Source organism: Convolutriloba macropyga, chromosome 1, assembly GCF_964194025.1.
Source record: "Convolutriloba macropyga chromosome 1, txConMacr16.3, whole genome shotgun sequence".
In the NCBI taxonomy this organism is placed as follows: Eukaryota; Metazoa; Xenacoelomorpha; order Acoela; family Convolutidae; genus Convolutriloba; species Convolutriloba macropyga.
In genome coordinates this window covers 4,077,551-4,100,346 of record NC_134468.1, presented here as the reverse complement: position 1 = coordinate 4,100,346, position 22,796 = coordinate 4,077,551, and the positions used below count along the sequence as shown (strand labels likewise).

At 39.2% G+C, this 22,796-nt stretch overlaps 1 protein-coding gene across 1 annotated transcript in view; it reads left to right on the top strand.

Annotated features, from left to right (window-relative positions):
- Positions 1-22,796, top strand: part of LOC142344447 (uncharacterized) — a 251,125-nt gene that overhangs the window by 18,177 nt on the left and 210,152 nt on the right. Inside the window, exons 10-16 of the mRNA XM_075396101.1 lie at positions 5,568-5,819; positions 7,055-7,241; positions 7,982-8,293; positions 8,773-9,102; positions 10,720-10,882; positions 12,607-12,752; positions 13,151-13,252. Coding sequence (XP_075252216.1) covers positions 5,568-5,819; positions 7,055-7,241; positions 7,982-8,293; positions 8,773-9,102; positions 10,720-10,882; positions 12,607-12,752; positions 13,151-13,252 — 1,492 coding nt within the window. The remainder of the gene's footprint in view (positions 1-5,567; positions 5,820-7,054; positions 7,242-7,981; positions 8,294-8,772; positions 9,103-10,719; positions 10,883-12,606; positions 12,753-13,150; positions 13,253-22,796) is intronic.

Sequence of the window (22,796 nt, the reverse complement as noted above, 5' to 3'; positions counted from 1 at the left end):
ATAAGTCGTTGATGAGGCATGTATGAATTTAAATTTCCGTTTAAATTGATAGCTACCCATAAATAGAAATTTGAAATAATTGAATTTTGTGAAGGTTCGGAAAGTTTTGTCTATAACAAGTTTTTCACTCATTTGGTTTTTGATTAGATTTAATGTTGATAATTCGACTTATCAAAATTTTAAGTGATTTTACTGAATGTGTTAATTTGGCAGCGACTGTTTTTTAATTTTGTTTCAACAATTATAATAGATTGCTTTTGTCGACCTGTGAATTATTCTTTTCAACAAAAGGATCTAACTGCTTCATACTCAAACGTGTGATGTTTTCTATTAATATTAGTTTTTGAAATATTGTGTGAGGATGTATTTGGTTTTCAAGTTTAACATAAACTAATTTACAAAATTGTATTCTTAATAAGGATTTTTTTGTTTTCTTTTATTTCATATGTAGGTTTACATGATTTGATAAACAATTTCTAAAGACCAGCATTTTACGTGTTCCAAGAGCAAGCCTGACGTTCTTGACTCACAGCTTAGATTGGGATTATCTAGCTTTATTGAACTCTATTTGAATCTGTATTTTGAATTAGATGAAAATATATATGCAGAGGTCTACGCTCACTTATTAATTTAAATTGAGCTCCTGGAATCTAGTCGAAAATATATAGAGGCAAAGCAAGCGAAAAAGATGGACGTTGTTACTCTATTGGTTTTAAATATTGAACTTTAGTTTGAAATCAGGATGGATGCTGAAGTCCAGATCTCAGTTTTTGTTATTTGATGACAAAATATGATCCAAGAAGTCTATCAAATGCAATAGTTTTGTCTTAATGATGCAAAAGTACGGTTGCCTTAATGGGTCTTTGGTCAACTTATCACTTTGATGACTCTGACACTAGATGTTTTCATTGAAATGTATTAAATTTTCTCATTTTTGGGTTTTATATTTTCTTGTTATTAAGTCCCAACAATGATAGGTTATTTTCATTGCTGACAACTTCAATTGTTTTTCTGGAGAGGTTTAATCGAAACTTCTGAAGGTGTCCCTTTGACAATGAACTGTTCTTAATTTTTGTTTCGAAAAAATGACAGATTTTGTAAAAAAAAATTGCCTATCAACATTGTTGTTTCAACGCGTAAATCTCCTTAACAAGATGTTCTAGCTGCTTTGCTCAATTTTATGTGCTTGCGCTTAATGGTTTGGGTTTTTGAAATATACTATTAGGTTGCATTTTGATTAGCTTTATAATTTTTAAGTAATTTGGGGTTTTATTCAGGATCTTCTATGTTCGAAGAGCAAGCATGACCTTCTTTGACCGTGACTTGCCTTGTAATTATATAGCTTGGTTAACTTCTGTTTGAACTTGATCTGATTTTGCATTCTTTAGTTGAGTGCAGAGGTCTTTTTTTAAATTTTGCACTCACTTGTAATTCTAAATTCAGAATTTAAATTTTAATCGAAATTAAGTTCGGACCACTTTTTTCTAAAGGCGTTACAGTTTGGGATTTACGTGGAAAACGAGATAGATGTGTTTTTTTTAAATCTTTTTGATGTTTTTTGTAAAATGGTTGTTCACTTGCTAAATTTTTTTTCAACATGAGAATTTGCAGATTTCATTTCATGTCTGCCTTTTCGTTTGTTGGAGTGTTCATTGTATTGGAATAAATAAATAATTTTGATCTCACTGGTATGAGATTTTTTGAACTGCCTCCATTGAGGCAGTTTGGCAGTTTATCTCTGGTTCAATTGGTAGACAATGATAGAAGATTTTGGATGAGCGGTGTCGGAACATTAGCGATCCTCCTTGTTTTACCTGCAGTTTTTTGTCCTTCAAATTGGGTGAACGCTTTTCATAACGGTCGTTTTTAGTTTAAATCCATTATGGATATTTTTTACATTGTCTAGTTTTTGCAAGTGTTGCGTATTGCTTATTTTTTTTAATTTTTAACTGAGGTTTTTTTTCTGTATAGGAGAACTTTGATACTCAACAGTCAGTAAATTTCTAAAGATATCATAAGTCGTTGATGAGACATGTATGAATTTAAATTTCCGTTTAAATTGATAGCTACCCATAAATAGAAATTTGAAATAATTGAATTTTGTGAAGGTTCGGAAAGTTTTGTCTATAACAAGTTTTTCACTCATTTGGTTTTTGATTAGATTTAATGTTGATAATTCGACTTATCAAAATTATAAGTGATTTTACTGAATGTGTTAATTTGGCAGCGACTGTTTTTTAATTTTGTTTCAACAATTATAATAGATTGCTTTTGTCGACCTGTGAATTATTCTTTTCAACAAAAGGATCTAACTGCTTCATACTCAAACGTGTGATGTTTTCTATTAATATTAGTTTTTGAAATATTGTGTGAGGATGTATTTGGTTTTCAAGTTTAACATAAACTAATTTACAAAATTGTATTCTTAATAAGGATTTTTTTGTTTTCTTTTATTTCATATGTAGGTTTACATGATTTGATAAACAATTTCTAAAGACCAGCATTTTACGTGTTCCAAGAGCAAGCCTGACGTTCTTGACTCACAGCTTAGATTGGGATTATCTAGCTTTATTGAACTCTATTTGAATCTGTATTTTGAATTAGATGAAAATGTATATGCAGAGGTCTACGCTCACTTATTAATTTAAATTGAGCTCCTGGAATCTAGTCGAAAATATATAGAGGCAAAGCAAGCGAAAAAGATGGACGTTGTTACTCTATTGGTTTTAAATATTGAACTTTAGTTTGAAATCAGGATGGATGCTGAAGTCCAGATCTCAGTTTTTGTTATTTGATGACAAAATATGATCCAATAAGTCTATCAAATGCAATATTTTTGTCTTAATGATGCAAAAGTACGGTTGCCTTAATGGGTCTTTGGTCAACTTATCACTTTGATGACTCTGACACTAGATGTTTTCATTGAAATGTATTAAATTTTCTCATTTTTGGGTTTTATATTTTCTTGTTATTAAGTCCCAACAATGATAGGTTATTTTCATTGCTGACAACTTCAATTGTTTTTCTGGAGAGGTTTAATCGAAACTTCTGAAGGTGTCCCTTTGACAATGAACTGTTCTTAATTTTTGTTTCGAAAAAATGACTGATTTTGTAAAAAAAATTGCCTATCAACATTGTTGTGTCAACGCGTAAATCTCCTTAACAAGATGTTCTAGCTGCTTTGCTCAATTTTATGTGCTTGCGCTTAATGGTTTGGGTTTTTGAAATATACTATTAGGTTGCATTTTGATTAGCTTTATAATTTTTAAGTAATTTGGGGTTTTATTCAGGATCTTCTATGTTCGAAGAGCAAGCATGACCTTCTTTGACCGTGACTTGCCTTGTAATTATATAGCTTGGTTAACTTCTGTTTGAACTTGATCTGATTTTGCATTCTTTAGTTGAGTGCAGAGGTCTTTTTTAAATTTTGCACTCACTTGTAATTCTAAATTCAGAATTTAAATTTTAATCGAAATTAAGTTCGGACCACTTTTTTCTAAAGGCGTTACAGTTTGGGATTTACGTGGAAAACGAGATAGATGTGTTTTTTTTTAAATCTTTTTGTTGTTTTTTGTAAAATGGTTGTTCACTTGCTAAATTTTTTTTCAACATGAGAATTTGCAGATTTCATTTCATGTCTGCCTTTTCGTTTGTTGGAGTGTTCATTGTATTGGAATAAATAAATAATTTTGATCTCACTGGTATGAGATTTTTTGAACTGCCTCCATTGAGGCAGTTTGGCAGTTTATCTCTGGTTCAATTGGTAGACAATGATAGAAGATTTTGGATGAGCGGTGTCGGAACATTAGCGATCCTCCTTGTTTTACCTGCAGTTTTTTGTCCTTCAAATTGGGTGAACGCTTTTCATAACGGTCGTTTTTATTTTAAAGCCATTATGGATATTTTTTACATTGTCTAGTTTTTGCAAGTGTTGCGTATTGCTTATTTTTTTAATTTTTAACTGAGGTTTTTTTTCTGTATAGGAGAACTTTGATACTCAACAGTCAGTAACCCTCAGATGAAATAATTTCGGAGATAATTTTAGCGCTGGGGACAGAAGACTGCATCCTAATTCTTCTTTTACTGTTGTGTATTTTTCGGTTCTCTACAATTTTGATTAATTTTGCTTATATTTTCTGGTTAAACAACTTGGTTATACACAGTCAGATCAAACGCAAAGTTGGTTTGTAAAGTTGTGAGCACAGGACATAACAGCTTTCGTCGAGCCAGTTCTAGATTTCTGAAGAAATTAACATAATCGGAGTCATGAGATCTTTGAGTCCGAATGTTGTGTGCATCATTTGCTTTCTTTTTCCGTCTTTGCTGTAAGCAAGAAAACTTTGAAAATGTTTTTGAGGAGAACGTACACATCTTGCATATTCTGCATATGAGCTTGACATCGTTTCGGAAGGCATGTAATCTGTACAAATAGTTAAACAGTAGAGATCAGATTGCAACTTTTTTCGTGTTTATCGTCTTGACGCCTTAGTTACATTTCGCTTTGTATTTTTTTCAGAGTCACAGGTGTAAATCTTTTTTTTCTCGTTTGCTCTTTTGGAATGAAACCACGAGTATAATTTTTTTTTCACGATATTGCTTCTAGAAGTCTGTCCATCGTTTTGAAATACGCGTAGAACTGAGGAAATTGTCATACCATTGAATAGCTGAATCCATGTCAAATAAAAGAAATTGGGACAGAGGCATACTGATGAAAATTTGATTTACTGTCTTGCTGTCAGCTGTTTTGCTCTTGTGATCCATTAGTGATTGAGTCGTCATCTAAATCATCACATTTTTTGTTTGCAGATAATTATATTTATTAGATTTCTTCTGTTATTTTTGTTGAATATAAAATAGTATGGTTTTTGTTTTATCGTCCTTTCTAGGTTAAAAAAAGACATATTTTGAAAATCAATTTTGGGTTTTTTCTCTCCAACAATTTCTTTTGTCTTTTTAAATCTATAGAAAGAGAAATCTTGGTGTGGCATCTCTCCCTTAATTAAAAAGGTTTCGCTATGGTGTTCCTGTCCTTCTAGTACGGTTTTTATTCAGTATTTTGCTAATTTTTCCAAGTGCGGGGTACAAGGTAGAAACGTTCTGATTTCTGCTAACTTAATTTCTAAGTTAATAGGGGTGCTTGATGCAAGCGACTGAACGGAGGTGCGGCAGCGGTAGTAACTGAAATTCTACAATTTTACTGCGTGTAATATTTTTCCATTTTCTATTTTTATCAACCAATCAAAAGCTAAAGCGTGGTACTTGGGATTTGTTGTGCTCTGCCTTTTTAACGTGCCTTATGGCTTTTTAGAATACCATTTCGTTCAACTCCAATTTCAATTTTAAATTACTTGATTTTTTATCTTGAAAAAATTTTTTAATAATCATGACACAGCTTTATATTGAAACTCACATTTACTTTTTCTGTTATTTCACCTCAAAGCGCTTTCGAAGAAATTTTGTTTTAAATTTTTTTTTGTATAATGGGCGTTGATCTAGCTCACACGATTTGCCTCAAGCTACCTGCAAAAATACAGTTACTTAGATGCAGAATTTTTTTCATATTTTAGGTTTGAAAAGCTCCAATCCATGCTTGACAGCTGCATGAGTTATGCCAATTGCATCCAAGACGAGAGTTTCGTGAACAGCTCACCGGAGAGCTTCGAGAACCTCGCGAACCAACTGGCAGTGCAGCAGGACAAGATGACAAGAGTACAGAAAGAGTTGCATGGCATGTCCGAGAGACTTCAGAGTCTTTCGCCTTGGATGTCAGAAGACAAATTCAACAGAGAGGATAACAGACTGATTAGGATGAACCACAAGTTAGTGACTGTTGTTTTTTTCCCGCATTTTGGGTTAATTGTGGTGAAAGAAGGGGGCTTTTGATTAAGTTATCGGAACTGTATCTTCCGACCTCCACTAAAATGTGAGCATCTATTATTGATATTTTTACACTTAAATTAGAAGATATTATTTGTAATGTCGCAGCTCTCATCAGACTATACAAACCATAAGCAATTGGGAAAATTTCATTCGTGTGTTGATGCGGGCCAATGAAAACCAAAATTTTATTCGGGGGGGGGGGGGGTGAAGAAAGAGTTCCAAGTTACCATTTGTTGCTTTAAGATCTGATTTTCTTTAGAATTCGGTAAACAATGCGGAATAATATGTAAATTGAGGCATTTTGTACCAAGAAATCTACTCCACATTTATCTAATGCAAAAAAATCTGTTAAAAAAAAGTTAATGTGTTTTAGGAAAAAGCGTGACCTTTCTGAAGAGGTTTTTGTGAAGATCGTCCTAAGCGTTTACGAGCTACATATATATGAACTGCTCAAATTTGTTCTACAGTCGGTTAACCAGCAACCCTCTGAAACTTTTTGAAAAATTTGTTTTCCTTTAAAAAATTAAACAATACGCGACGAGATAACTACCGATTTCTCCATGAACCTACTCACATGAACCTACGTCAATTAGTCAAATTTTGTGCCACTAAATTGTACAATGTTTTGCAGAGGCAAGATCTTTTACCATTACACAAACAAAATATGCCTACCAATAGAATAATTGCGTTTTATCATAAATTCAAAGAATCATATATTTCAAGAAAGAAAGAAAGAAAGAAAGAATTAATTTCTCCGATGAATAATATACAAATTACTGCACAATATTGAATTGGAGAGGACAGACAACGGGGCTATAGACGCCCACTTCTTTTGGACAACTTTATTTTTGGACTATTTAGATTAGTTATTGTTGACTTTTTTAACACTTTTTTCATAATGCCGCCCATCATTAAAGATTGCGAACTGATTACAATGATTATAACTGTTTTTACTATGAAATTATTCTGAACAGTCTGAATAGTTGTTCTGTTTTTTTCTCGGCATAATGACCAACTTTTTTGATGTAAATAAGCTGTTTCAGTACTGGTTTTACAAGATAATATGGAGATACTCAGGTTCAGTACTGAAATACTTTGGGTGGTAAGCCCGGGTAAAAGCTTGTCTTGTTCTTATGTTATGCTGTCATATCTAAAAGCTGATGTACTATTTCAGTCTGTCCAAACTAGCGGGTTGTATGCCTGGAGTGAGTGAGAGGATTGACAAGCTACGAGATGCTTTCGATTGCAATGACGACATTGAGAGATCCTGTGCCGAGTTGGAAACCATTCTCTCCTCCCTCACTGACACGAACAAGTTCACAACCATCGACCAAGTTGATCAGGCACAGGAGAAATTGCAGGTATGATCAAGTTTCACTGCCAAATTTTGAGCCAACCTATTTTACCAGATTAATTAACAGTTGAATTAGCTATCACGTTGATGCGTGACAATTGTAATGAAATCAGTTTAACCAATAAGACAGCAGGATTTGATCCCACGCAGCCCATTCTAATTGTCGCCTAATTTGCGAGTGAACCAGCGCAAGCAGGTCTTCATTTCAAATGCTAATAGCCAACACAACCGGGCTTTTATTTTCATATTTACCGAGTTTTGAACAAGATCTCAAAATGAGTAGCCGGCTGTAGGTGCTACAAATATTTTGCGGAAGGGCATCATTATCGTTGGAGTCAAAACATTGAATATGTGGTGCCTAGATATTGGGCAAGGAAAGATTTCGCTCTATAATGGGTGCCTAGATATTGGTGCCAGGTTTCTGGTGTTCATAACGTGGTATTTTTGTGATGTGACTGTTTGGTGAACATAAATTTGTAATTTTACCTTTGTTGAGCCTATACGACAAGAGATTTTGGATGCTGTAGTGTAGCACAAAGCTGCTTCAATTCGATGGAATTATTTTTAGTCTGTTATTCTGGCCTCCTCTCTTCAGTCTAGGGGCGGGGGAATGGGATTACAGTTAGATAATCCTGTAGCTGCTTCCATTTTTGCCCCATGTTTTCATATTCACATTTGAGTTGTTTTTGCAAACAAAATTTTGGTTGAATTGTATGCGTTTGTTTGTAATTGTTTGTCATTATTTAGACCTTGAAGAAAGACTTGACCAGCAATGAAATCTCCAATTTTGTGGCTGAGGCCGAAATGCTCATTCGATCGGGTGCAACCCCGACCAAACTGTCAGCCAATCAGAAACGAGCACAAGCTTTGTTGAAGCGCCTGAAAGATACAACCAATCAACGCGAGTCTACTTTGAAGAAACTGGCTAAAGATTGGAGGACTTACGAGGACAAGAAGACGCTTATCTTGTCAGCTGTCGAGGCTTCCAAATCAATTCAGGAGGAGAATGAAGAAGCTGCAGTTAAAGTCAGCACTGAGAAACGACTAGAATTAATGACTGTAAGAGCACTTTACTTACAAAAATTTTCATAATATCTCAAATTTTACTTCAAATTTTAAAAATTTGATAATCCTTTACGAGAAAATTTTTATCGGGTAGATATGAATGGTAGCCTAAACGCATTTTTTTTATCTTTGTGTTTTAATTATAAGTCGTGGGTTCGAACTGAGCAATTCATAGTTTATTAACATAATAATGCCGTCCCTCCGTTTGCGTTCTGTATCTAATCGAACATTTTATGTTGCTATCTTTCAGCATAAATATTTTACAGCTTTGCTCGAAAAGTGGCCGTTACTGTGATGTTATTTTCGCAAGAGATATATAATTGAAATGCCAGCGAAAGTTAGGAAATTGAGCATCAATATGCTGATATTCAAATGTCTTAAGTTTGAACTTTGACCTTTGACACGCTCGTTAGCGTTTCGACTTTATGCTACGGGCTAAATTTCATTTAAAAGAAGAGTGTGTTGTTTTCTAGGACAAACTAGACGAGCTGAAATCTCTGAGAAACAAGTTCACAATTCTGCAAACTGCAGGATCGTATCTCAACACAGAAACACAAGTTGACGCCAAAACCGAGAGCGAATCTTTGAAAAAATCACTAGACGAGCAAATCAGAAATCTGGAGTCACAAACGTCTGGTTTCAAAAAAGCAGTTGAGGCTCAAAAAGGGCTTCAATCCGAGTTGATTGATAGTCAGAGTACTGTGCAGCGTCTAAACGAATACTTGAATGCGCAAAAAGTGGCTGATGATCTGAAGGCGTCAAAGGTCAAGCCATATTACGAGCAATTGATACCACAACTTCAGGTGCGCTTGATATATTCTTGTGCAGCTGTTTTTTTAAAAATGTTTGCTAGATTTATAATCATTTTTTCGGTAACATTGTACGTACAATATTACCTATAAAACGTTTATTAATCAAGCAAATATTAATCAGCAAAAATGTGTGTATTCTAGTTTATTAACGAGATCCAATTGTCCACTATCAATCTAAATAAACCTAAAGCGTTGAATTGATTGTCGGATCTATTCTGTTTCGCCCCCCCCCCCCCCCCCCCGTGTTTTTTATGACCCCCAGTTACAAATTATATGCTGTTATATAGCACGTTACTATGTAAGAAAATAGCACGTGCGCCTGGGGGTCATAAAAAATTTATGTTCACTAAGCTGGGGGGGGGGGGACAGAATAGATCCTGATTGTCCTATTAACATTGCCTGGAGTAAAAGTGAGGTGCTAAAATTTCCACAGTTTCCTGAAACTGACCAAATGCTTGAAGCACAATTCTACGTTTTCTGTGTGAGAAATGAGTTCGAAATGAAATGCCTAGCATTTTTTACTGAATTGAATTATTGAATGTTTTAGCCAAATTTCGTTAGCGCCTACTAAACTCAGAATTTGTCAAAGCTAAACAGAATGGTCATTATGACTCGGATCTTGCAAAAAGGACATTAAATTTGAAATTTTCTATTTTTTGTCAGATTTGTTTACCTTGCGTTTCTAATTGCTTAATTTTTTCTTGTAAGAGTTAGAATTCAAAGTTACAAATCAATACTTTTTTGGTTACTTGGAACATAAAAGAAAGCTCTTTTCATTGTTAAATATTTTCAGTTTTTCATTCTGATCTTTCAAATTGATTTCCGTTCTCCTCTCATCTCTCCTAATACGTTTTACCATCATACATATGAAAAAATGCTCATTTTGAAGGTTAGAACACGTGCCGTGGAAAGCACGGCCAAAACAATCCCATTTGTTTGGAAATTTAGATAAGACAGTACCAAATTGGGGTTGAAAAATATTTTTTTCCAAATTAATGGGCTATTTACAGGGCTATTTAAATTAATGGGCAAATTAATGGGCTATAATCACTTTTGGGCTATTTACAGTTGGGCTTTTTATCGGTTGGCTATTAAACACATATTTAGTACTTCTAATTTTCTAATTAATATTGGTAACTTTATCGGTACTTTCTCCTGTTTTAATTGTCACATTTTAAAAATTGCTTGCTTTAGGAATTTCTAGCTTTCTTTGCGTATGACAAAGCTAACATTGACTCTAGAGGAATTGAGTATCACTATGACTTTAAGTCTTTGTTAAAGCACCGGAAATATTTGATTGGGAGTCTTCTGAAAGATCCTCGTTCACATTATAATTCTTGTCGGATCTTTTCCATTTGTGCCCCCCCCCTCCAGCTTAGTGGGTGCATATTAAATGCAACCCGCAGACGCACGTGCCATATTTTAACATTCTGAGTTACCATGTAATGACGCGTGCTCTGTAACTGGGGGGCGCATAACGTACTGAGGGGGGGGGCATAACTTACGGGGGGGGGCATAACTTACTGGGGGGCACAAACGGAAAAGATCCTTCTTGCCCTTCAAGTCAAATTTTCACAGTTGTTTTGCTATTAGGATAGATTGATTTAGAAAGCTATTGGTGACCTGGAGAGCAAAGAGGAAAAGTTGTGTGACATGTTGGCAAAAGCTGAGGATTTACGATCTTCACCGACTGTTGTGAAACAAGCACAGGAACAACAGAAACAGATACAGGAGACAATTCACCTCATCAAAGCAAAGCTGAAGAGTGCTGGTAAGAGATAAAGATAGATGTAATGGTTACGTGACTCTGCTTGATGTCACTGAGAACTTCTGGCGTTTATCGAGAACCGCGAAGAGATTCGAGATATCAAGTCAGAATTTTGAAGTGACTTCTGTAGAGTCACGTAACCATGCTTAAAACACAAAACGCGCAATTTTTAAAATGATGAAAGTCAACAGAAGTCAACTTCTGGCTAAGTAGCAAATTCTGGCATTTTAACTTCCGGCACTGCAGACTTTCGACATTTTAAAATGTGCACGTGAGTGTTTTAAGTCATATTCCAAGGCATTATCTTAGCTCATAATTTCCACATGAATTCGATTTTTCTTCCCTTCAATGTCTAATATGGAATTGCCTTCAAACTCAGATTAGAAAGTTCACGATCTATTGCCAATCCAGAGTTTCAATATAATCGAGAATATTTTTTGTCCCCAATACTAAAATTTCGAAGCCGATACCAAAACGGAATAAGTTTTGTAACTGTTTTTTAACGTCAATGATAGATCTGTTTGTGTTGTCTAGTTGCCCCACCTGTTACCCCACCAGTTGTTACCCCACCAGTTGTTACCCCACCAGTTGTTACCCCACCAGTTGTTACCCCACCAGTTGTTACCCCACCAGTTGTTACCCCACCTGTTATCTATTTAACTTAAACTGGCCCTCTGAAGCAGATAAAATTTCCCGTTACCTAGTTGCTGGCTATATTTCTACATTAAAACTGTAGTGGTTAGGGGACGCAGTTTTGATACAATGCACTGATTTTTGTGCAATTACAACAGAAAATGAGACCGATATATATTTATATTTAAAAACAAACCTTTATAATCGTCCTTTAGATAACCCTCCTCTCACCAAAAAATGGAATTTGTCGACCTGATAGTTGGGTTTCTCCGAAGTTCAAACTTGGAATGTAGATCAGTTGGTATATGTGATAATTTGAATATGAATATATCGAAAGACAATTCGTTAAATAAGAATTACTATAACAGTAATACGGCAAATGGTTTCCACATTTCCCTTCCAGAACCTACCAGAATTTCACAAACGTCTGGTTCTTGCTAGGATAACTTTGTTTATCAAAACGTGACTGGAAAAATATCAGTTGAGGTTGTAGAACATGAAGGCATCATCGACTGTAAGCCCAAAGGGATGTTATAGACTCTGAGCTTATAGTCGAGTCTCTATAAGCTACTCAGTCTGTTTAAATTTCTTGATTAGAAATAAATAGTCCGTGTTTTTATGCAATTGAGTTAAAGTAATTTCTGATTTTTTATCGGACAAGTTGTAATAGAAGAGTTCCTGGTCTTGTTTATTGTCAACGATGTTGACAAAATCTTTGTGCAGCAAAAATTTTACTCTTTCTTTCTTTCTTTATTTGGTATATTGTTTTAAAAATAGTGAAATTATGAATTTAAATAAATTTCCTTTGTCAATAGCAATCCATATACATCAATGAGTTGAACCCCCTATAAGTTCACCCCGGTTATAATGATATAAGGCATAAAAGATATGATGTGGAATATAGGGGGAAACATTATATAAATAATAGTCCGGAACGTTTTGGAACTTTTTGTTTTGCGAATCGACTCATTGTATCCACGAGTTAGACGTATCTTTTTAATCATATCATGCAGCGTTTTATTAAACAAATCCTCTGCATTTTTAGGGTTTTGAGTTTGTCATTTGCTTCTGATAATAGAGTTTTATTTATACAGAATCGGACAAGTCTAAGATAGACGAGTTCAAAAGGACCCTGGAGAGTATTGACGTGTTCACTTCCAGGGTGGACGCCAGAAGTCTGTCTATTCCGGCCAAGTTACCCTCTGTGTCTGAAATATCTGGCCTGAAATCTGAGTTCCAGGTAAAAAATGACCATTAATATTTCAGTGTCTGATATGTTGAGCCAATTAATTGAGCTTTATTGCTGCAAACCTCTGCTTTACTTGCAATTTTCAACCGTGGTGACTTTTGAAGCAGGTTGTGTCTACGTATAAATATAAGATTGTTCGAGCTCTTGGGAGTTTCGTCGACAAAATATCGAAATAGGAACATTGAAAACAACTAGATATATACGTCCTTAAAATCTTGATAAGCACGTTCAAAGCGCCTAGATTTCGTACCTGTGATATCTTGATAGATAAGTTTTCAGTTTTTCTCATTTTAAAAAAAAATCAGCTAACCAAGTCTTAGGACCTGAAATCAACAAATCAGTTCATGTCACTACTAATTTTTTGCTAACAATTCGTTATTTTGTTTCAGACGTTTGACAAAGAAAAAGACTCGATCGATAAACTTCTGCAGACCCTGGTGACCTCTATTGGAACCGAACCCTGCCTCGTATCTTTGGAAAGTCAGCTACAGGTAAAGACTGGCTCCAAATTTCTTGATTTTTTAATTGCTCTCGAACGAAGTTCGTACCAATTATTGTAAACGTGTTGGTCTTTTTTATGCAAATTTTTTGATTGGCCATTTTGCGCATTTCTTCTAGAACATTCTTTGACTTCACAAGTGACTTTTTCACGCTTTCGTTCTTCATTTTTGAGTGATTTCTATTGTTCTCACTCTGAAGTAAAGCTTGTTGCTAATATAAAATCGATTGCAGCGTAGCAAAATAATAGCCGAGTGGGCAGTGCTTCTGGTGTGATAACGCCATGGTTCCGCTGGTCCGCATTGGGAAGGGTGATAGGTCGTTACCTGTCTTGAGTCTTAGCTTTAAGTTTCAATTAGTTTGGTTGCTCATGTTTTGTTTCAGGTTACACAATTCAAGCAAGAGTATCATTTCCGGTTTTACAACATTTCATCATCATGACTTTTCTCGTTACAACTTTTGGAAAACAAAATCAACTTACAAAAGGCGGTAAAACACAATAAACGTAAGAAGTTAATCTCTAGCATTAACATTCTCCGGGCCCACAAAACCTAACCCTAACCTGGTTGTGGGTTTGGGGTAGACATGCATAAGTTTTACTGCTGGTCTGTTTAATTTGCCTAAAGCGGTCTTAACCTCGCATGACCTAGCTATGTTGTCGGGGCCGGTGAAAGTCCGTGTGACTCGTCCCAGCGGCCAGATTCTTCTTGGTGTAAACTCTTCAAGAAGCCAGACAACATCATCCACTTCCAAAGCTGCTTCACAAGACGTCCACTTCTGTCGTTTGTTCAGCGAAGGAACATACTCGGTTAGCAGCCTCTTCCAAATCTGCTGAAGTCTCTGCTTCACCTGCGTCCACGCCGAACTCTTCAAGGTAAGTGTCTCGTTGAAAACGGCTCCAGGAACATTGCAGAAGCGCCTTCCAAGAAGTGGTTTGATGTAAGTGGGTTGTCGTCTTCGTGGTTGCTTCTCACGTGAGTGAGTGGACGCGAGTTGACAAGACACTCGGCTTTACTGACGATCGTGGCAAAGACATCTGGGGTGAGTTTTGCGGAGCCGAGATTCAAGAGAAGAGTTCGTTTAACACACTGAACGAGTCTCTCCCACACCCCACCAAAGTGAGGAGCAGAAGGAGGGTTGAGTTTACATTCGACAGACTGGTTCAGTAGCTGATCTTTGATGTAGTCGTGGTCCAACATCAGTGGTCTTCTTCTGATCTGCTTTCTTGCTCCCAGGAAGTTGGATCCGTTGTCTGACAGAAACAAGCGCGGTTGGCCGCGTCGAGCGATGAAGCGTCGGATTGCTGTCAAACACTTGTCTGTGCTGAGATCCTCTGCAACTTCCAGGTGAATTGCTCTTGTAACGAAGCAAGTGAATAAGCAGATGTAGGTCTTCACTTCTGAATCTCGATGAACGACGGCAAACGGTCCAAGGTAGTCCACGCCGACATTGGTGAAGATGACTGGTGACTGAGTTTCCTGGAAACGAATGTCTGGCAGGTCTGCCATCGGTGGCTGTAGTCCCTGTGCTCGGAAGCGGCGACAGTCGAAACATTTGAAGGCCAAACTTCTCAGGAAAGCTCTGATTCCGAGAATGTGGCTTCTCTGTTGTATGTAGTTGCGGGTGTATTCAACTCCAATGTGCATACAAATTTCGTGGCATTTCTGTATGTAGAGTTGAGTGCTGTGCTCTTTAGAGTCCAGGATGATGGGGTGCTTGGCGTCAAAAGGTAGCGAGCTTCGTTTTGTTCTGCCACCAACGAGGAGAAGTCCAACGAGGACAAACAGAGCAGACGATCTTTCTTTGACAAAGGCCTGTGTTTTTTCATGTCTTTGATGGCGTCTTTGAAGGACTTCTCTTGCGATTTTCTGAAGAGATAAATTCGGGCTTCGTTAATGTCGTCGAGTTCTAGTTTGCCTCTTTGTTTCGATCTGAGATTCTTTATGAACCTAATGACAACAGCCATAGAGCGCATTAACTTCGTCCACTTTGAGAATCTGCTGACGTCGATAATACATTCATCGTTGGATGGTTCCATTGTGACGTTTTTCTCCTCCTTGTTACCCAAGGAGTTCTTCCAATGGCTTTCGGGATCACTTAAGAAAGCTGGAGGCGTTAACCACAACACGTTGATATCACAGGCTGGTATTCCTCGGGAGACATGGTCTGCAGGGTTGACTTTTCCGCTGATATGCTGCCACTTGGAGACGTCTGTGTTGTTGCGGATCTCTTGTACTCTGTTTGCAATAAAAGTTTTCAATTTGTCTTTGCTTTTGATCCAGGCAAGGACAGCTTCACTGTCGCTCCAAAAGTGTCTTGAGATAACTGGTATTGTTAGCTGCTTGGAAACAAATTGCATTAGTCTGCATCCTAGCACGGCTGCTTGCAACTCAAGTTTCGGAATACTGATTTGCTTTAGTGGCGCAACTTTAGCTCTAGCTATGACAAACCCAGTTGAAATGGTGTTATCTGATTGAGACCTGATGTATGTGACTGCTCCATAAGCCAGCTGTGAGGCATCACAGAAGCAATGTAACTGGTTTATCGGAGATGGTTCGTTCGGAGAAACAAAACATCGTGGCATTGATATTTCTGGCACATTTAGATATTGCTCTATCCAAGTTTTTATTGATTTCTGTTTCTCATCTGACAGGAGATCATCCCATGCAAGTCCTTCTTTCCAAGTATCCTGCAAGATGATTTTTAGTGTAATCAATAATGGGGCAATGATTCCTAATGGATCGAACAAGCAGGCAATTAAGGAAAGGAGCTTTCTGAGTGTGTAGTCCGTTTTGTCTTCCTGAACTTTGGCAAGCTTCTGGTGGAAGAAAGTATCATGAACTGTATTCCACCATTACGCCTAAAACACGATGTTTGTCTTTTTCACTGTCACAATGTTCTTTGGGTATTTTGCTTAGACATTGAACAGAGTTTGAGACAAACTTAGTTAGACTGAAACCTCCTTTAGAGAGTGTTTGTCGCAAGTCTTGAACTGCAGTTTCAGCTTTCTGTTCATTGACGAACGAATGTACAAAGTCATCCATGTAGAAACTGTTGAATATTAGATTTTTTGTAGCGGTGTTTCCGAAGTCTTTTGCTGTTTCTTGGAGGACAAATATTGCTGTAGTTGGTGAACATCTGGCTCCAAAGATGAGTCGCGTATACTGGAACTGCTGTACGGAGTTCTTTGACGGCCAAAGAAAACGGAGACAAGACTGATCTTCTGTTCGTATGCAAATTTGCATGAACATGGCCTCTATGTCTGCTATTACTGCAACAGAATCCTGGCGAAAGCGAAGTAGTAAGCCGACCAGGTTGTTGAGAAGGTCGGGGCCTGACAGAAGGTTTTTGTTTAGCGACTGCTTCTTAAAAACAGATGCGGCGTTTGCAACACGCCTGACTTTCCCAGGCTTGTTGGGGTTGGTGTCGGGGTGATGGGGAAGGTACCAAATCTCCTCTGGTGCTGGATTTGAGAAAGTTACTGGTTTGACATAACCCTTCTCTAAATCTGTTTCCAAAGTTTTCTCATACAACTGTTTCAACTCAATGTCTTTGTTGAGTCGGCGCTGAAGGCTGTCAAGTTGTGCTTTGGCAACCGGATAGTTGATTTCTAATTTACTGTCCTGTTTCCAAAGTAAACCAATTTCATATCTGTCTCCGATATGATGGATTGTATCTTGTAATATTTGAACTGCTCTTTTACTGTCTGTTGAAGTATCTGCAGTTTCTTCAAACTCGGTTCCTGTATTCTCTATTTTCCAGAAACTGGTCACACATTCACTGAGATGTCTTTCAGTATCAACAGTTAATTTTGTGAGCGCGTGGTCGAAGGCTCTATAACTATGGGATAGGAAGTTTGTTTCCTGTTGGATTGGATTACATTTTCTTTTAATTGGGCCAGTAATTGTCCAACCGAGAAGATTGCGTAAAGCAAAGGGGATTCCTGAGGGTCCTTGAAGGAAATCGCGCTCCAAAATGTATTGGGTAGCGTCAACACCTAAAAGTATCTGTATCTTGTTGTCACTAAGTTTAGGAAAATGTATGTGTTGAAAGTGAGGATAGGACGAACACGCTTCGTTCAAATCGTTCACAGGCGCATCGTTGAAAGTCCAATTACTCACGGCATGAACGTAGTTTAAACGGAAGAGTGGTTGATCGCTATTGAACTTTCCAATGTCCAACCGAACAAGATTTGCGTGCATTACGGATTCGTCAAATGCGTGCGATACATTCAGATCGAATTCTGAAGTCTTCGGAGCCCGTGCCTTGTCGGCAGTGGTGTTGAGGACGTATGAAATGGTACTACCATTGTCCAGAATGGCATAACAATTATGTCTTTTATTATCATATCCGAATAGGGTGACAGGTATTACCTGTAGTTGATTCCTCGTTTTTGATGGGAAACCAGGATTGTAAACCTGAGTTGGAATGTCACTGTTTTTGTCTTGTTGATCCAGTAGTTCACACATTGGCAGATCAATTGCTGTCATGTTTGTCGATTCGGGTGTTTTTTGTCTGTCTGTGTGGAGAAGGCTATGATGTTTGCCATTGCAATGTCGGCAGAGAACTTTTGACGTGCAGTTTTTGGCGGCGTGACTGGAGCTCAGGCAATTGAAGCACAGAGAGTTCTTTTTTGCTTCGCTATTGCGTTTGCTGACATCGAGACTGAGAAACTGTGGACACTTGCCAATGTAGTGATCTTGTTGATCAAGCGGGCATTTTGTTCTGCTCCTATTTGCTGTTGCATTTCTCATAGGCTGCTTTGAACCAGAGAAAGAGGAGCTTCCGTTTGTGTTGTTGCTATTGTTAGCCGTCCATTGCTGAGGCTTTGCACTACCAATGTTCTTATTTGCTGTATTATTATGTTTAAAACTTTTATTGCTGGGGAATGAACTTTTACTTCCTGGAAAATTCTGTGTCCAATTTGAACGATTTTGGTTCTTATTCCGATTGTTGAAGGAACTTGAACCCTGTGATTGGTTCTGTTGACCTGAGTGGTTGTTAGTGTTTGATGAAAATGTGTCTTGTAATTGTTTGAAGGCTCTGGATTGCCGATCCATCCAATCGGAAAGCTCTGTGAGACCTGGATTTGTCCAGTCGTTGTCAACAACATGTTCGGTCCACTTCAACTTGATTGGGTTTGGTAGCATATCTCGAGCTATCCTGAGCAAGTACGTGGCATTTAGGTCGGCACTGAAGCCATGTAAGGCAAATGTCTGAACAACCTTTCTTAACAACGAAGCGAAAGCTATCAAAGCTGCGTGGTCATTCATAGCCGGTCTTTGGAAAGCTTCTAGTTCTTTTGTTAGGGCACCGACAACGTTTTGCGGGTTTCCAAAGCGTCTGTTGAGCTCTTGAAGGGCGGAAGAGTAAAAGTTTGGGTTGCAAAGAAAGCCGGAGATGCAATCCTTTGCCGGTCCAATGACTAAACTTTGCAAATAGCTCATTCTTTCAGTGTCAGTGATGTCTTCGTTGTTGTGGATGGTCGAAGAAAACATGCTGCTCCATTCGTTCCACTTGAGCGGGTCTCCATCGAACTTCTGAATTCGGTTGTCCGGCAGCTTTACTGAGCGATGGGTATTCCGTTGACGATATGGGTTGGAGTACTGATTACCAAAGCTTTGGCTGCTTGGAAAAACAGGTCCACGAGGGGTTACGTTTGAGGGCTCAAAACTACCGTTTGATAAGTTTGACCAACTGTTTGGGCAATATGCCTGAAATGGACCGGAATGGCTTGGCGTTGGGAAACGATTGCCGAAAGAAACTGGAACAGGTGTTCTATGGTCAGGTACATTTTCAAAGAGGCCGGTGTTATTAATGGGCCTGGCAGGAGGGAAAGTATTTTTAGCCGGAGGGAGTGTTCCACTAAAAACTGGCAGTTGAATATTTGAAGCTGAAGACAATTGTGGGAACGCACAAATTGCGTCAATAGAGCTCTGTGAAACAGTTGTTGGACTCACAAAGGGTTCTATCGGTTGAAGGGGTTGATGTTGATTGCTTGCTACGTTGTCAGAGTCTGTTTGTTCGGGTGCTGATGGCTGGAGACTATTCTGTACATCAGAACTAATGACTCTATTGGAGTTTTCTTGCAAAATTGCATTGGCGGACTGCACTTGCCTATGTATGGTAATCGGATTGGTTGTTGATTGCTGGTCTGCCAAATTATTGACTTGTTGCTGCTGTTGGGTATCTCGCATACTTTGAACAACTCCTGGAGACTGAGGTGCAGAGGGAACCGGTATTTGATAACTGCGTGATGAAGCGGCGCTGCTTGGGCGCGTCAAAGTATTCCTGAAGGAAAGTTCATGCTTCTTTACACTTTGTGCGACTTCTACTTTTAGCTTTGTCAAGCATGCTGCATCGTTGAGAGAGTCTTCAGCATCCACATTTTCCGATTGTGTAAGCTGGTCGACAAGTTCCTCTAGTTGTGACATCGTTCCCTTAAATTCATCATGTGTTACTGACACAACTTCGGGTTCCAGACCTGAGTGTATTTGATATTCCAGCTCCTGTTTGAGCTCTTTGACAATGTTTAGTTTTCGGTGAAACAATCTAACTGTTCCAACTATTGATGGTTTTCGGCCTCCCATTTTCTTTTTTGGTCTAATTTTCTGAACTTCAGAGGTAAATTGAAAGGTCAAGTGGGGTGAATTTAGGTCCATTGAAGGGCACAACGAGTGAATTTTTGACCTTCCAGAGGTCACTTAAAGGTGAAGTGGGGTAATCTTTTGACCTTTTAGAGGTCACTTAAGGATCAAGCGAGGTGACTTTTTGAACTTTAGAGGTCAGAGAGGTCAAATGGTTTGACCTATTAGAGGTCAAGTGGTTTGACCTGTTAGAGGTCAAGTGGTTTGACCTATTAGAGTTCAAGTGGCTTGACCTGTTAGAGGTCAAGTGGTTTGACCTATTAGAGGTCAAGTGGTTTGACCTATTAGAGGTCAAGTGGTTTGACCTGTTAGAGGTCAAGTGGTTTGACCTGTTAGAGGTCAAGTGGTTTGACCTTTAAGAGGTCAAGTAGTTTGACCTACTAGAGGTCAAGAGGTTTAGCCTATTAGAGGTTAATTGGTTTGACCTATTAGAGGTCAACAGATTTGACCTATTAGAGGTCAACTGGTTTGATCTATTAGAGGTCAAGTGGTTTGACCTATTAGCGGTCAAGTAGATTGACCTATTAGAGATCAAGTGTTTTGACCTATTAGCGGTCAAGTAGTTTGACCTATTAGAGATCAAGTGTTTTGACCTATTAGAGGTCAACAGATTTGACCTATTACAGGTCAACTGGTCTGACCTATTAGAGGTCAAGAGGTTTGGTGGTTTGACCTTTTAGAGGTCAGGTGGGGTGATTATTTGTAGGTCACTTGGGGGGTACGTTGGGGACAATGGTTGACTAATCAGGTCACTTGGGGGGTCCCTGGAGGACAGTGGGTGACTTTTATAGGTCTCTTGGGGGGTCCCTGGAGGATAATGGGTGACTTTTGTAGGTCGATTGGGAGGTCCGTGAGGGACAATGGGCGACTTTTCAGGTCACTTGGGGGGTCCCGGGAGGACAATGGGTGACTTTTGTAGGTCGTTTGGGGGGTCCCTGGGGGACAATGGATGATTTTTGTAGGTGACTTTGGGGGTCCCTGGGGGACAATGGGTGACTTTTGTAGGTCACTTGGGGGGTCCGTTGGGGACAATGGTTGACTTTTCAGGTCACTTGAGGGGTCCCTGGAGGACAGTGGGTGACTTTTGTAGGTCTCTTGGGGGGTCCCTGGAGGATAATGGGTGACTTTTGTAGGTCAATTGGGGGGTCCCTGGGGGACAATGGATGACTTTTGTAGGTGACTTGGGGGGTCCCTGGGGGACAATGGGTGACTTTTGTAGGTCACTTGGGGGGTCCGTTGGGGACAATGGTTGACTTTTCAGGTCACTTGAGGGGTCCCTGGAGGACAGTGGGTGACTTTTGTAGGTCTCTTGGGGGGTCCCTGGAGGATAATGGGTGACTTTTTTAGGTCAGTTGGGGGGTCCGTGGGGGACAATGGGTGACTTTTGTTGGTCACTTGGGGGGTCCGTTGGGGACAATAGTTGACTTTTCAGGTCACTTGAGGGGTCCCTGGAGGACAGTGCGTGACTTTTGTAGGTCTCTTGGGGGGTCCCTGGAGGATAATGGGTGACTTTTTTAGGTCAATTGGGGGGTCCGTGGGGGACAATGGGTGACTTTTGTAGGTCACTTGGGGGGTCCGTTGGGGACAATGGTTGACTTTTCAGGTCACTTGAGGGGTCCCTGGAGAACAGTGGGTGACTTTTGTAGGTCTCTTGGGGGGTCCCTGGAGGATAATGGGTGACTTTTTTAGGTCAATTGGGGGGTCCGTGGGGGACAATGGGTGACTTTTCAGGTCACTTGGGGGGTCCCGGGAGGACAATGGGTGACTTTTGTAGATCGCTTGGGGGGTCCCTGTGGGACAATGGGTGACTTTTTTGGGTCACTTGGGGGGTCGCTGGGGGACAGTGGGTGACTTTTTTTGGTCACTTGGTGGGTCCCTGGAGGACAATGGGTGACCTTTGTAGGTCAGTTGGGGGGTCCCTGGGGGACAATGAGTGATTTTTTTGGGTCGCTAGGGGGGTCCCTGAAAGACAGTGGGTGACTTTTGCAGGTCTCTTGGGGGGTCCCTGGGGGACAATGTGTGACTTCTGTAGGTAACTTGGGGGTTGTCACTGAAGGACAGATGCACTGCAAGCTGGTTCTGCTGGCAGAAATCTGGGGGCTGTTGGGTGCAGCTACTGATGACTCAGGTTGGCCTGAGTGGTCTGGCTGGCTGTTGGAGGGCAGTAGTGAGGGTCTACTGCGAGCTGGTTCTGCTGGCAGGACACTGGAGGCTGTTGATTGCAGCTGCTGATTACTCAGGTTGGCCTGAGTGGGCTGGCTGACAGTTGGAGGCCAGTAGTGGGACTCTACTACAAGCAGGTTCTGCTGGTAGAACACTGAAGGCGGTTGGGTGCAGCTGCTGATGACCCAGGTTGGCCTCGGTGGGCTGGCTGACTGTTGGAGGGCAGTAGTGAGGGTTTACTGCAAGCAAGTTCTGCTGGCAGAACACTGGAGGCGGTTGGGTGCTGCTGCTGATGACTCAGGTTGGCCTGAGTGGGCTGGCGACATCCTCGTTGTCTTGCTTGATGATGAAATCTTTGTAAAGTGTTTCACCGGACCCGTATCTTGCTACTATCCAATTTTGAAAATGTTCAACAAAAACTAGCCAAGAAAAGCTGCTTCGCGTGGTTGTTTAAATATTATTTTTCGAACCGTTGCTACTAGACAATTTTTTTTTGAAATCTTTTGTTCAAAAATTAACCAAGAAAAGCTACTTCGCGCGGTTGTTTATTTCATTTAGGAAAAGTTAACAACAGGACTCAAATACCTCAGAACAATAGGACTAATATAAGTCTTTTCGGTATTTAGCTTATTTCAAACAATTGAAATGACAAAACTTAGATAGCTCCTTATCCCTTGTGGTTGGGGAACTTAGGACCCGAAGGACAACGAAATCTACTATATCAAAT